The sequence below is a fragment of the Parasteatoda tepidariorum genome, chromosome 6, assembly GCF_043381705.1.
Source record: "Parasteatoda tepidariorum isolate YZ-2023 chromosome 6, CAS_Ptep_4.0, whole genome shotgun sequence".
NCBI classification, from domain to species: domain Eukaryota; kingdom Metazoa; phylum Arthropoda; class Arachnida; order Araneae; family Theridiidae; genus Parasteatoda; species Parasteatoda tepidariorum.
Window position 1 is genome coordinate 76,857,948 of NC_092209.1, and position 15,581 is coordinate 76,873,528.

Below are 15,581 nucleotides of genomic sequence, written 5' to 3' on the forward strand. Positions count from 1 at the left end.
TGATGGTCAAAATTTGTCTCGATCTCAGAGGGTTCAACTTAGAAAAAATTGTCATTAAAAACTTCTTTCACCACCCCGTTAAAAAGGGGAATAAAAAAAAAAGTGATAACGAGCAGTCTCAAACCTGAAAGCTTATCAAAAAACATTCGAACTTTTCTCCATCCTATCGAACTTTTCTCCAAGGATAGTTCTCTTATGTATGAATTGTTATCATGGCAAATTATTATTTTCGATTTTTTTTTCTGTAATTATTATGATAATTCCCATTTAATTTTTTCACCTACCTAAGTGCAAAGGTACTTTCCCGAGAATAATAGTATAATATTTTCTTTCTCTGATAAAATAAAAAGTGTTCATGAATATGGAAATTGTCAGTCTCAATCAGACCTTGAAAACTGCGCTCAACTTATCCGTCTGCACTCATTACTTATTCGTTTCATCACGTTCTTGACGCATAAATCTGTTCTCGCACTGTTTTCTAGTTTCGTCAGGGTAATTGATTACTCTTCTTCTTTTTTCAGCATATTAATGCATTCATTTTTTTTCCCTCTCCACTTTAGTGCGTGTTCGAGTTGTTCCAGAAATTGGTACCATTTTTTTTTTCACTTTCCGTTTCTTAGGATGAATCACGAGCACGACTTCCGGCTGTTTGAGCCAGGATAGTTCGAACTCGGTATCGAACACCGTTCTGTACTTTTTTTCTTTTGCGAGCAAGAAGAGAAAATGTTGCATCCTTTCTCTAAATATGGCAGCTATAATGAGGCGAGGGCAAGGATCTCTAATAAATCGACCAGTAATTCTTCGTGCGATGCTCTGCGCATCTGTTTTGCTTTTGCCCGAACATTGATGGCCGTGTTTGGAAAGAGAATTTGGACAGCTGTCAAAAACCAGACATTTAATGGGCAGGAATGCTCGTAATGTTCTTTATGTTCTTTAATCCCGATCACAACCATTGTTCGCTATCTTTCAGTTGTGGTTGTTATTGTCATTTGCTTGATTTGTCTGTTAAGCTGATTATTTTAATGTTAGTCAATTGCTCTGAAATATTCCAGAAAACGCGTGAACTTCGATGTCATCTTTCGGTACTTGTCAGTTATTTTCCGAATCATCCCCACCTCAAATATTGGTCCTTATAATCATTTTGTGCATATTTTTAATATCGTGATGTATTGTATAAAAAAATATCGAAATTTAACAATATATTTCGGCAGTGTGACTTAATTTTTTTTTTTTACACTGATCAGTATTTTTGTTACTCAAATAAAATTTTCTAGGAGGCTTCGCCCCCTGCCCGCTGGCGCTCGCCAACCCCCGGAACTGCTTTCACAGTTCATTTCGGATTGCTTCGTAATCCGATGCTCGCTTTGCTCGCTCATTGGATACGTTCTTAACGTCTAGCTTTTGTATACTTTTTTGAACACTGAAGTTCCGAAAACTTTTCACTGTAGAAAATTCTAAACCTGTGCATTTCAATATTAATTTGAAATTGCAAACTGTTCACATATTTTTCTTAATAACACTATTCTAAATTTCAGTTGTTGAGAAAAGTAACTGTTGTAAGTTTTGTTTTAAAGTCTTTCCCACCAGAGGGCTAAAACCATGTGTTGTAAAACAATATGAAATAGTACTGAACGCCGGATGTAAAGCATCGGCTTCGATGAAGATAATTTTGTGAGAATTTTTTTGATAATTCGGTGAGAATTCACCCGATTAGACATATGATGCTCACTACGTGCTCTTGCGAGCCGAAGCCTATCAATTAAAACGTATTAGCGTTTTATATAATATAGATTAGCCACATGATGCTCAATACGTGCTCTTGCGCGCCGAAGCCTATCAATTAAAAATGAAAACTGTTGCCAACGCGAGAAAAGAAATATCGGTTTTATTGATACATACGTAATAGCGTTTTATATAATATAGATTTACATAACACAATATCGTATTCAATCACTATTTTTATAAATAATATTATATTTTTGGTGTGTTAAGTTATTATAGGGGAATCCGGAGCTGAAACATTTTTGATGCTCTAGTGCAGATCCAGAAGATAAGTTAAATGCTCTAGCTAGATAGTATGCTAAAGCTCCAGTAATTTTACTACATACTTATGCGGGCGTTTGAGTCTCAGATTTTAATTTGAAATTTTAATTATAAAACGTAACTTTAAAAAAATATCAGCTCACATAGGAAATACGAACTTAATTTACAGTTGAGTCATTTGTTCAATCTTAAAAAGAGAATAGATTCTACTAAAGCTTTTTTGATATTTGATCTTAAATCAATTATAAAAGTATTTTAATGACGAACTTAATGGCTTCATGGTTCCAAAACCTGCATCTTTTAAACTGCTTTTATAAATTGTTTATTATTTTTGTGAAATTATTTCAGATTTAAAAAATTGCTATTTTAACCGACCATATTACACACTTGCGTACACTTCCGACACGTGTGGGCCCATTGTTTTAATCCAGTTATGGGGTAATATATTTAGCACTTTCACATAGGATCCTGTGGCGTCTCTCGGGGTCGTGGAACCCGTTGTTACCTGATGAGGTTAATTCTTGAGGTTGCGTAAATTTTTAGGCCTTGTCAGCTCCTTCTAAACGTTTAAATGCATTAATAATTACGCCGTTGCCTACCATTAATGATTAAACCCTGAAAAACGAGCCAGCTTGGGATGGTGGCTACGCGTTATTTATAAGGTCTGAAATGTTACGAAGTGGCTGGGTGACGCAGTTGGTTTGTCGTCGGCCTTCTGAGCCCAAGTCTTCGGGTTCGATCCCCGGCCCAGACACCGGGTTTTCGGAATGCTGAAAATCCTCAGCGGCCATGCCGTATGATTATGAGGCATGTAAAAGATCCCTGGAGTGCCTTGTTGGCTCTTGGCATTTCCGGCAAAATTAAATTCCTAGTGCACTTTAGCATTCAAATAGAGTCTCGGTGCTGTCATCTAGTGTGGCAGAAACCAGACGTCCAAATTAACATGGCTAACGGTATCTCACCCATTGTGGTGGTCCTGAAAGAGTGGATACCACTTCTGGAGAATGCACTAGGTCTGCTCATCGGGAAGATGGATTGTGCAGCTCATAGGAAATAAAAAAATTTCACGAAATTCTAAATAATAAAATAAGTATTTGATAAATTGTGGCAATAATAAAATTGGAAAAAGAATTACAAATAACTTTTACTTATTTTGTTTGTCAAACTTATATATTTGTTAATGAAAATATGCAAAACTTGGTAATATTTTTTTTGAAGAGTGAACTAACATAAAAAAATAAATGATTAAAAAGAAGAGCTGAGGAATTTCACTGTTTTTGCATCAATACGAACTAAGCAATTTAATTATGTTTAATGAAATTGTGTATTATTGAACAAGATACAGTGAAAAAAAAAAGTGCGTGTCTAGTTGGTTGTTCCCAAGGTCTCGTGCCTTGTGAGTAATAAATTATTCATCATACGAAGACCTCAACAGTTCTTTGAAATTTTATCGCTAGAATACGAGAATTTATTAATGATAGTACTGCGACTTATGACTATGATTATGATCGCCGGAAAATGTATGTGTTTTGTTTTTTTAAAAAATTGTTTTTGTTAGCTTTATATCGTCGTATTCTTATAACATTGCGCATGATATCCAGAATAATGATGAATGTGTAGAAATTGTTTACGAAATCTTACTCATAAATTTTGTTTTGAATACTTTTGTTTATGTATGAAGATCTTGGGTTATAATAAGCCACATTTTCAAATTGTTTAGGAGTGAATTTTTGGTGAAAAATTCAGAAATTCGCAAGTAGAAAATAAACCATTTCTGCTTTATATACTGATGTTTAGAGGATATTACGGAAACTTAAGTGGCTATCTGAAAACAATTATAAAGAACATTTTGATGTAAAGATGTCACTTTCGGAAAAGGGGCAGGCTGTCACTAAGTCTTAAGCATATTATAGATATATTTTTTCGATTTTTATTGAACTTTTCTATTTGTTTTTTACGTTTACATAGTGATGTGGTAATTGCAGCTAGAGATTGTTTTATTAAAAACGAGACACGTTTTATTTTGCTTTTAACATGTTTTTTCTACAATATTTATTTTTTTCATTCAATGTTACGTGAATTGCAACAACTAATACAGTCAATCTATGTTACATTAAAGCCAATATACGTAGTTGTCGTTAAATTTCGTTAACTGCTTGCAAAATATATTCCGTCTAAACAACTCGTAAAATTATGAAGAATTCGAATTTTCACAACTCAAATTTCTAGAAAGAGAAAGTTGAATTTTTTAAAATAGTGAGTGTTCGAAATAAATTATTTTTCATAATTCAAATTTAAATTATTTTTCATAATTCAAATTATTTTTCATAATTCAAATTAATTATCATATCTTAAATAATGTTTCTTAGTAGCTGGATTTTTTAAAAAAGATTTTTAGAAACCTCAATAAAATTTCTCGCCAAGTTAAATTATTAAAAAAAAAAGTGTAATCTACATCTGATCTCCAATCATTAATTTTATTAAACACTCAATATACCTAGTGATCATTAATTCTCTATTTTTGGTATAAAATTGGTACTGTTTGTGACCAATTTCAAAGCCGGAAATAGCTGCATGGATCGATGTCTCACGTGAGAGTAATTTGCACTGTAAGCATGAACATTTTATTTTTGCGTGATTTCTTCTTAACATTTTCTTGAAAATTGTTCTAGATTGTTACTATTTGTGTCGTTTTTGTGCATGATGGCGTATCGTTGGCCTTGAAATAAACCTTCGTGTGACCGTAATATTTAATGTAACATCACAACTGTAGCTTTACAAATTTATTTTTTTTAAAAATTGTATTCATTTTAGAATAGTGTCTCTAGATTTTAAATTTGTTGTATCATTTGTGTGAAAAACTTTTCTAGACATGCTTTGTCTCAAAACGGTAGGTCAAATAATTTTTTTTATATAATCATTTTTCCTGACTCTTGTAGATTTGGTTTGTCAAATTTTGTCCAAATCATCAATTTTGTTTTCAAATGTAATTTACTGTCTAATTATCGATGGCAAAGTGAGTTCTTATTTAATTAAAAGGAAACCTAAGTTGTATTTTTTTTTTTAAAAAAAAAGTATTTTTTATTCTTAATGCATAAATTGGCTATGTTTATCGACAACGAGCCTTCTGAAAATCATATCAGCTATAGTAGAGCATATAGATCCTTAAAATTTTAAAAATTTCAGTTATTTTAAGAAATTTGTTTTGTAACAAAAATCTGTATAAAAATTTAGCTTTTAGGTTTTGCTAAGTCTCGTGGATTTTGTGAAATTCTGGTAATTTAAATTTCAAAATTTAATTAATCTGAATCAGGTAATATAAATCGGGAAAATTTTGCCTTGTACTACGAATTGGTTTAAAAAAAAAACTTATTAAAAAAACATAAGAATTCTCTACAAAACCGGTTTAAAAATCTTGCTCTCTATTATTTTCTGAAAAAAAACTTAAACTTCTAAAAAAACTTATTTATTACCAACTCTGTATTTTTCTAGTTCAGAAATGTTTTTTTAAAATTTTTCCTCTCTAAATTACGAATCGAAATATGATTATATATTCTTGAAGTAGACTTTTTATTTAAAAGATTAATTAAATAAATTGGAAGGTGTTTTTTTTTTTTAAAGCCTGAGGGTAAAAATACGCAATTATCTGGTTGAGTTAGAAGAGTTATGAAGTGTATTTAGAACTAGTTTTATCCTAAGTGGATTTGAGGTTGTTAAAATCATTTTTCCTGGGAATCTTTTTAAAATGTGATTCACCAGAAAATGTAGAATAAAATATGAATGTATAAAATATTTTTTTATTGCCTAATTTATGAGAGACTTTTATTATATCTAGAAATTCATCTAAGTTACAAGTCGTTTTAATTAAAGTAAAAACCTTTAAAAATTAATTAAGAAGAAATGCAAGAAGTTTTGCTTGTCGCATAAGCATGTTCCGGAAGCAACAGATGACTCACTTCTTTATCATTCATTTACCATTGATAAGTTAATCTCAATGTTAATAAGATTTTAAACCTACAAAATTCTTTAAAGCATTTTTGTAATGTAAGCATCGTTTGCGTTTTAGGAGAAAACGATTTTTTAACAGAAATAAAAGTAATGTTTCCAGAAAATGTTTTTCTTTTAAGTAGGATTTTCAAAATTTGTTTTCTTAATATTTATTTTTAAATTAAGCTTTATAGTTATTTCTTTGAAAGTTAAGATTTTATCAATAATTTGTCGATTTTAAATTTGATTGTTGACGAATTTTGAACCGTTTATCTTGCTGCTGCCACCGTTGGTGCTAATAATTATAAGATACGTTATTTTGATTAAAATATTTAAGTCGCAAATAAACTATTTTTGAACATAATCATTTTTAGTTTTGATTTGCTTTATGCCATCATATAATTGGTTCAAACAATTGATAAGCCTTGTCATTAAAAAGAACCAAGAATTTCCATGATGTTAAAACTGTTTTTTAGTTATTTACATTTCAACTTCCGTTGTTTATGAAATCTGAAGACTGCCTTGAGTTTTTCTTGTTTTATTCTAGTGTTGATGGCTGGGAGAGGATAATTATAAACATTGAAGTTTGCCTTACGTATAATAAAGCAGTGCATCTAAGTTCATTGAGTTAATAATTTGTTTTAAGTGAATTTAATGCTCTCTATTTATTTAACTTTTTTGTGTTTATTTCTTCTGCAGTTTGTGCGTTTTTGTTTGATTGCTCAGACTTAACATTAATTTTGAATAAATCATTGTGTTGAATTTTGAAATTATTTGTTTATAAATAAGCTTTTAACTGAAATTGTGAAGAAATTGTTTTTGTTTATCTGTCATTCAAAAACAGAGATTAAATTGTTTCTTAAACTATAAATACATCTTAAGCTTTGTTTGTATTGTTTCCTAAGTAATAGCGATAAAGTTTTTTTTTTTTTTTTTTTTTTTTTTTTTTTTTTTTTTTTTTNTTTGAGATGTATGCTCTGTTTTTCTTTTGTAAAAATCACATCCTTAGGTCCATTTGACCTTACGCTGATGCTTTCAATTTATTTGTTTACTAATTCTTTTATTTAAACTGCAACATTTTTATTATCTTATAGCAAGTTCACCATTCAGGAACAAAAGGAAATATAACTTCCGTTTTGCTTTAATTTATTGTCAGATAATTATATTGCAAATCTTACATTCAAACAGAAAACTAAATATATCTTAGGTTTTGCATTTTTATGTATTGATATATGATTATGTTGCATATCTTCAATTCAGTGGAGATAATAAATATATTAATTCTCAATTGTTTTGTCTGTTCTGACTTAAAGTTAATGATTTTTTTAAAATGTGGAATTTATAGATTTAATCAATATTTTCGCAATCAATTTTGCAATTTATTTTTTATTAATTTATTTTATTGAGCTAGAAAATTTCAAGATTTCATAATAATATACATTTTTAAAGCTAAAAAGTTGTAACTTGGTTGTCATTTTCACTTTTATTTTTTATTAGTATTTAGTTTATTTTTTTATTACACACTTGCAGCATTTTTATATGATTTTGCCTGTTTTTATATACTAGCTCCTTTTATATGCTCAGGTATATTTTAATATTTTAAATTTTTTATGAAACTGTTTAACAAGTTCCAAAAGGAGCCCAAACATTTTAATTTTTAAAAATTAATTATAATATATATGTACTTGTTTTAAAGCTTCACTTTAAGCCAGAATTTCCCAAACTTATGACTTTTGTGTACCCTTTCTAAATTTTTCGTACCGCTGTGTACGACTAATAAAAAAATGAATGCTTTATTTACTCTAAAAAAATTGCACAAAAGTTAAAAATCACAACTGGCTGTTGACACCACTAATTATTAACTGTTACCTCTGCTAAAAATAGCCAATAGAAAAGTACGTAATTAGTAAATTTTATGACTAGCTTTGTTTTTAAATAAAATTTTTTGAAATTTTCGTTTGTTGCAAGATATTTCGCATAAGAGCACGTACCCCCACTAGACTCTTCCTCCCGTATCCCTGGGGGTACGCGTGCCACACTTTGGGAAACACTGCTTTAGGCCATAAATGTGGTTTTCCACTAATTTATTTGAAATATCTGACTGTTCTGGAAAAATATTTGAACCCATTTATTGATGTGTTTCTTTTAACATTCAAGACCATCTCGAATTATATTTAAGTCTTATATTGTTGTATTTTTTGTGCTTGTGTGTTTCTTTCCTTGTTCTAATGAAATCCTGTTTATTTTTCTTTCAGTTAAATGCGAAAAGGGATTTATTCTATCGGCATGATGCTACAACTACTAATCCTACGTTAACAAATTCAACTGTACCTCCCCCATTAAGCGTCAATTCCAATTCCTCTTCCAAAGAGTCTTTGTCTAGCAGAGACAGTGACAGAATGAAGGATACTCTTCCCAAAGATATGGATGGTTATGTAGGCTTTGCAAACCTCCCAAATCAAGTCTACAGAAAGGCTGTGAAGAGAGGCTTTGAATTCACGCTCATGGTTGTTGGTAAGGAAGAGTATTGCTTAGATTTAAATGTAGTTGTGCTATATTATGCTTTTCAAAAGTGCTTTTGTGATTGAATTTTAGATAATGATTTGTTACTACACCATTTTTCTCACTTAAGATGATGCTATACGTTGTAAGTAACTTTTCATGGGGAATTCTGTTTTGCTCCATTGGTATTTTAAAATTAAAAGAGTAGAGAAAAGTGAGTTCCGTTTAACCCAGAGTGAACGATTAAATTTCAAATGCGGAAGAAATATTTTAAAGTTATCAAAATACAAACAAAGTACAACTGGATGACTTCCACATTGCATAATTCTGCCATAATTTTTTTACATATTGATGTTTTGAAAAAACTTCTTTCAGTATTTAAAACTTCGTGTTTTATTCTAGGTTTACCTGAACTCTATTTTTCTATCATTTAAACTTTGAATTACTTTTTACATAAAATAATTTGCCAAGATGGTTTTTTCCTGCAATATGGCACCTCCTTAATGATAATATGTGTAACATGGCTAAATATCCAAATCCTTGTTCTAGAAATCCTTATATAAATAATTTTATGCAGAAAAAGCTTTACTCTTGTTAACTAGTTTTTAGTAATGCTAAAAAAAAGAGAACTATTTACTGGTTTTTTCAGCATATTTTTTATTAATATTTTTTTCCAGACTTTTTTCATTGATATTAAAAAGATTCAAAGTTTCTTAAAAGTATTTTTTCATTTTTCTGGAAAATTGTTTGCAGGTCTGAAAGGCTTACTTATTGCAGCAATTCATACATTAAATTTCTGAAAAATATTAAAATTGTTTGCGAAAATTTTTTCATTTTGTTTACTTTATCCATTTTTAAGCAACTTTATTCTAATTTAAGCCTCATGTTTAACTATCCCAATTTAGTTTCAATGCATTTTCTTTTTTTCAATAAATATTTGATGATTTTTCAACTCTTGACAGTGAATTTAGAGCTGTTACAAATTTGTACTGAGTTTCATTAATTTCTTAATCTAATTCATATTTTGATTTTAGGTGAAGCTGGTCTTGGAAAGTCAACATTAATTAATTCTATGTTCCTTACTGAAATATATTCAAACGAATACCCAGGCCCTTCTCTTCGTGTAAAGAAAACTTTGCAAGTAAGAATGATAGAAACTTTTTTCTTGGGCTGTTTTCAGACGAAATTGATTTTAAATGGTCTGGAAATATTCTGCTTCAAAGAGATGCCATAATTTGTCTAGCCATATAACTTGTCTGTTAAAATAAATATAAGATTAATTAATGAAAATTATGCATTTAGATCAAATAAGCTCATTTTTAAAAAGGAGGCTATTTTAAATTTTGGCATATTTAGATCCATCATTTTTTTGTAACATTCTAAGGTGCTGCAGCACAAATTTAGGGAACCTATTAATGATGGAAACTTTTTTTACTAAAGTTCTAAAAATGCATCATAACTTCTTAAAAATTTTATTTTTATGCCATTTACTCTTAAGTATGCATTTCATTCTAATTTCTCATTTTAGTGCATTTCAGGTATACAGCTGTTAATGCTGTTTAATTTTTTGCATTTATCAAATAAATTATTGCGAAGAAAATTGAAGCTCATTTAATTACTTACAAGTTTCAAATACATGTTTAAAAACATTTAACCATAAAAATTCTTTTTGTCCTGGCAATCGTGGTTATTTGGCTATTTTGGTTATTTTGTCTTTATTGTTTTTTCCTTGAAATTTTATGTCAACTTGGCTTAAATGAGGAAACAGAAAAAGAAATTTTAATGCAGAAAGGATTTTATTTTTTTGCCCTAATCACATTTTTAAATTAAAATTTGCTCTCAATAAATATGTATCTTATTTGTTTCTAATTTTGTGTTATTGTTGAACTCACATTATTTTTTTACTTTATAGTTGAATCAAATATTTTTTTAAACATAATAGTGTTGCTAGACTTTTAAATATGATTGATTTTTTGCTTGTTAAGCTTATGCATCTGCTCTTAATTTGTTTTGCTTATTGCATGCCCCCAATTTTGCTGTTTTTTTTGTAAGTATAAGTAAAGTATAAGTAAATTCTTATTAAGGAAAAAAAAAGCTTTCTATGAAAATTATAGTTTTATTACTTGTTTTAATCACATATATATACAATTTTAACTCTGAATAGTTAATCCTTTATTCTACATGCTTATATAATCTTTTACATTGCATAAGCAACAATCTTACTTGTGCTTAGAAAATAAATTTTGGATTTTTTGTAGGTTGAAACATCCAAAGTACTGCTCAAAGAAAGTGGAGTTAATTTATTACTAACAGTAGTAGATACACCAGGTTTTGGTGATGCGGTGGATAATTCTCAATGGTAATTTATTTTTTTTCAAATTTTAGTTTTATGTTTTAGTTAGTTTGAGTATGATTTTTCTTTATTAAAGGACACCACACAAATCTTCTAGAAATTGATTTGCCATCAAATGAGCTGAATTTTAATGTGTTATAATTCAGGGCTGTCCAACTGCAAAGAATCCACGGGCCAGAATTCCGGTCACTGATCACCTGGTGGGCCGCAGTTTGAAAAAGTTGAACAATACCCTCTTACCTCTTATACAGTAACAATTAATAGTTGAATTATTAATTATAAAAAAAAGGAACAGAAGAATTATAAAACAATTTGCTTGCATTTTAATAGGAAAACTGAGGCCGATCTGCCTGAATAAGAGGTTGGCGGGCCGCCAGTTGGACAGCCCTGTTATAGTTCAAACAGTCTGGGCAACTTGATATTTTCATACATTTCCTAAGTAGATTGCTGTGAAGGGTTGCTATTTTCCCAGAAGATTTCTTTCTCATGTGCTATGTTGTCAAATGGTTTTTCTTTACTAAGTCCCATCCTTCTTTTTCCATAGCAAAACTTTCATGTCAATTATCCAGATTGTGTTGTAATTGAACTCTCCGAGCTTTAGAAAGGCAAAAAATACTTCGTCTCTCAGACAGTTCAAAAAATTGAACATTTAACACCACTTTTCACTTGCAATTTGACTTAATGTCAAATGTTATAGACCGAAGTTTGCGAGCTCATGGCCCATGACCACTCTTTTCATGTTGTTAGAGCATGCCCAATGGATGTTGAGTGAATATGGATGGGCATGATAAAATGTGATGATTGAAACATTTTTTATTAAATACAGTGCCATCTCAATGTAGCAAACAACTAATAAATAATTAACTATGACAGGTTAAACATAGAAATGTGACATCGTTAATCACTAGGATTCAATAACTTAGTAACGTGATGTGACTTACTACTGTTAAAAATACATTCCTTTCTTATAAGTTCAATAATTGAATGTGCACAGAACGTCACTCATGTTATCTGTGAAGGAAAATATACCTGTTGCCAACAAATGCCCCAAAATAAATTCTGTTAATTCAATGGTTAGTTAATTCATATTTAGAAGAGTAATATTCCACTCCAACATTATGTAGTTGCGTACACATTATTAGTGTTACATAGTTTTTGAGATATGCATGGTATGGGAGTAACATCAAGTACCCATCTACAAAGTTCATAGAATGTATCTATGAAGCAGTGAATCGATCTTCCCAACAAAATGTAAATAAGATTCAAATAACTGGTAACTAGTTCTGTTTATGTGTAGCTATATATATTTGTATACATCCAAGTATTTTTTTGTTTTGTTTAAACAATCAATCCTTTTAAGGGCTGTAACGTGCAAAATCTGATGTGACAATCTCCATGCGGTGAATGTTGGTTAATGATAATGTCAGTATGGTATTAGAAAATTAAGAATTACTATTTATGTTCCAGATTTTACTTCTCAGAAACTATGAATTTTTGGACTATGTGTCAATGAGAGCTCTTGATCAAAATGTTTTGAACTACAACATATTAAATTTTCAGCCAATTTGACAGAGTTAATTTTTAGCTCCTTTTTATCCATAATTTGGACTTGGCAATTTAAAATCTTTTTAGCTTTGTTTTTAGAAACCAGTTTATATTTATAACTTTAAAAAAAAAATTGTCATTGTTTTTTTTTTTTTTTTTCGNTTCGCTAGCTATAACATTGTTCTCTTCTGCTATCACCTAAGTTACCCAACTTTTATAAATATTATTTTGAATTTTTAGTAAGAATTTTAATTTATGTCATGACTTAAAATTTTATTTCTCATTTTATTATAAAAATAGACTTGCTCTGCGTTTGTGTGTTCAAATTATTTGAAATAAAAATTTAAGTCAACTAATAAGTAGTTTCCTTATTAAACTGATGTAATCTTACTTTTTTTTGTTTATACTTAAAAATATAATGTTTGTTCCCTAAACTAAACTCAGTGGTGCAACAGTCCATAGAGGGCCAAGGCCTGCTGTGCCCATCTCAGTTTTCTTGACCTTGGGCTCTGGAGTGCAGGAGCAGGTGTTCCCAGTTGGTGGTCAGCCGAACGCGGAACCCCCTGTGTTTAGTTCCCAAGCATGCTTGTTACTCATTTATCTACCCACTGAAGGGATGAAAGGCTGAGTCGACCTTGCCCGGCCGAAGGATATGTTTGTTCCCTAAGAAATTTTTAAAAAACTACTTTTTTATTTTTACAATAAAGAAGAAATTTTATATCTAAATGTAGATTTTAAAAAGAGATACAGTAAATATTTTTCTTTTGTTTTATGTAAAACTATTTCTTATGGTCTTAAATACATTCATTTTTTAATTTTTTAGTTTGTTCTTTATATTTTAAGACTTACATAGATAATTTTGATGACATTTTGAAAAATTTCAAAGCTGTTTATATTTTCTTAATAAATGATTTTTAAATCATGTAATAACATTTAAATTAAGTTATATAAATAACATTTGTTTATTTTATTTTATTAGTTGGTCACCAATATCTGACTACATTGACAATAAATATGAAGAATATTTAAATGCTGAATCCAGAGTCCATCGAACAACAATTCCTGATGGTAGAGTGCACTGCTGCTTGTATTTCATAGCTCCTTCTGGTCATGGGTAAGTTAATTCACATTTCTGGATGCACTTTTTTATTTACAAATAGTGAATATTTAGTCTAATTTAATCTATTTTTTTTAACATATCTATTTTAAAAGACTAATGAAAGACAGATTGAAAGAAATGTGATTTAAATTTCAAAGAGCTTATAGTATCATTGATGATTGCTTAGAGCATGCTATCATAAGCAGTCATCATCATTTTTGATATTGTTAGAACATTGGATAATGGTAGTTTTAAAACCACATTTTCTTTCATTACTTTTAAATAGCCTACTATTTTTTGTGTAATACATTCATAATTTTGCTATGTATGAAATATAGCTATTTCATTTATTAATTTTTGAATGTGAAATCATTAGTTTACATATTTTGCTAATTGTTATTTGTTTTTATAGTTTAAAGCCTTTAGATATAGAATTTATGAAAAGACTGCACGATCGAGTGAATATCATTCCTCTTGTTGCCAAAGCAGACACAATGACACCTGAAGAATGCCACTTTTTTAAAAGACAAGTAAGGCTTATTTTCTTGAACTACCATATATTTTGGTATATAAGTCTACCTCTTATTTCTCATCTGCTAATTTTTTTTTTTATGTTAAAAATATTTCACATTGTTCTTTCTTGATATGATTCATTTGCCCAGAAATGAATGTGCTATGAGGCGCCTCCTTTTAAAATACAGTTTAAAATACTATTGTAAAATCTTTTTAAAAAATGGAATTTTGAACTTGTTGGATGGGGTGGGCTATTTTTGGTTAGACTCAGCAGATGAAGTAGAATTCTTTGCGGAAAGGGAACCATAACAGGACACTGCCAACATTATTGAATCTGTCACAGATGACGTTCTGGAATGTTTAAATTTATAGCTATTAATGATGGATTTGATCTTAATAAAGTTTTTTTTTTTGTGTTATATTTTTTGAATTGCTCTTGAACAAATTATCTTAACTTTTCATATTCTTAATATTTTTTTTCTGAATTTAATTCCAAGAATTGTTTTTTTTTTTTAAAAAAACTTTAAATGTAAAGAAATATAATGAGAGCAAATGCGAAATTAATAATATATAGCATATTAAAAATAGTTTTGAAAAGAGTAAATTGAGACAGAAAATCAGAAATACAATTCTAGCAGAAAACGAAGAATATTTTTTAAGATATGTGTGCTCATCTTTCGTGTTCTTTAAGCTGAAGTTTACGGACACATTAATATTTTCAATATGTGTAAGACAACATTAACTCTAAATATGATAAATACACCTGTCGGCCTAAAACCAACACGCTTGATAATTTAGTAAATAACGACGGACCACCAGCTGCACTTTTTGTTTTTTATTAATAACAACAACATTAAGTATAAACAACAACAGCAGCTGGAGATATTGTGGATTTCGAAAGGGTTTAAGAGATATTTATCCACATCTAATGTTTATCGAGTCTCATAGGAGAAGTGATGATTTAATCTCGTTCCGCTAGGGAATGGCGCGCATGCGCCAACACACCGCCCAGCCTTGCACTGTTCACATGCAAGAACTTGACAATTTTTTTTGCACTTATACATTTAACATATAATTTTACAAAACTTTAACATTATTGAGTATTATAACTTTAACATAACTAATACTCAATCAGAATCTTTGAGATACATTTTTTACATGAAATTCTAATAAAATACAAGTGTTACATAAATTTATATACAAATATTTAGATGAATATACAACTATTTAATTTTCTATCGGCAGTACACTCAATCTGGAAACTGACCTTTTATATACCCCCTTACAAGTTTTTACTTCAACTACCCTTATTTGATTATCTTGTCCAGGATACAGTTTTACTACCCGACCCAAGACCCATTTGCATGGGAGAAGGTTTTCTTCTTTTATCAAAACCATATCCCCGATTTTTAAATTTTTCTGATTTTTTACCCATTTTTTTCTTTGCTGTAAGCTATTCAGGTAAGAAAGGCTCCATCGTTTCCAGATTGTTTGTACTGACTTGGTAATTCTCTGCCAAGAGTTTAAACGACTTGGCTC

At 29.6% G+C, this 15,581-nt stretch overlaps 1 protein-coding gene across 12 annotated transcripts in view; it reads left to right on the plus strand.

The window, feature by feature from the left end:
* The window catches only part of LOC107457025 (septin-7), an 83,689-nt gene that overhangs the window by 26,852 nt on the left and 41,256 nt on the right, over nucleotides 1-15,581 (plus strand). For 5 of the 12 annotated variants that reach the window (XM_043052066.2, XM_016075061.3, XM_071182648.1 and 2 more), the window contains exons 2-6: nucleotides 8,286-8,544; nucleotides 9,567-9,673; nucleotides 10,791-10,891; nucleotides 13,410-13,544; nucleotides 13,942-14,059. In XM_043052066.2, the coding sequence (XP_042908000.2) occupies nucleotides 8,430-8,544; nucleotides 9,567-9,673; nucleotides 10,791-10,891; nucleotides 13,410-13,544; nucleotides 13,942-14,059 (576 nt within the window). In that variant the 5' untranslated portion in view covers nucleotides 8,286-8,429. Of the gene's footprint in view, nucleotides 1-4,610; nucleotides 4,653-4,727; nucleotides 4,934-6,059; nucleotides 6,170-6,669; nucleotides 6,733-8,285; nucleotides 8,545-9,566; nucleotides 9,674-10,790; nucleotides 10,892-13,409; nucleotides 13,545-13,941; nucleotides 14,060-15,581 lie in introns of those variants that run through there. The other 7 variants (XM_071182645.1, XM_043052067.1, XM_071182644.1 and 4 more) reach the window with 5 other exon arrangements.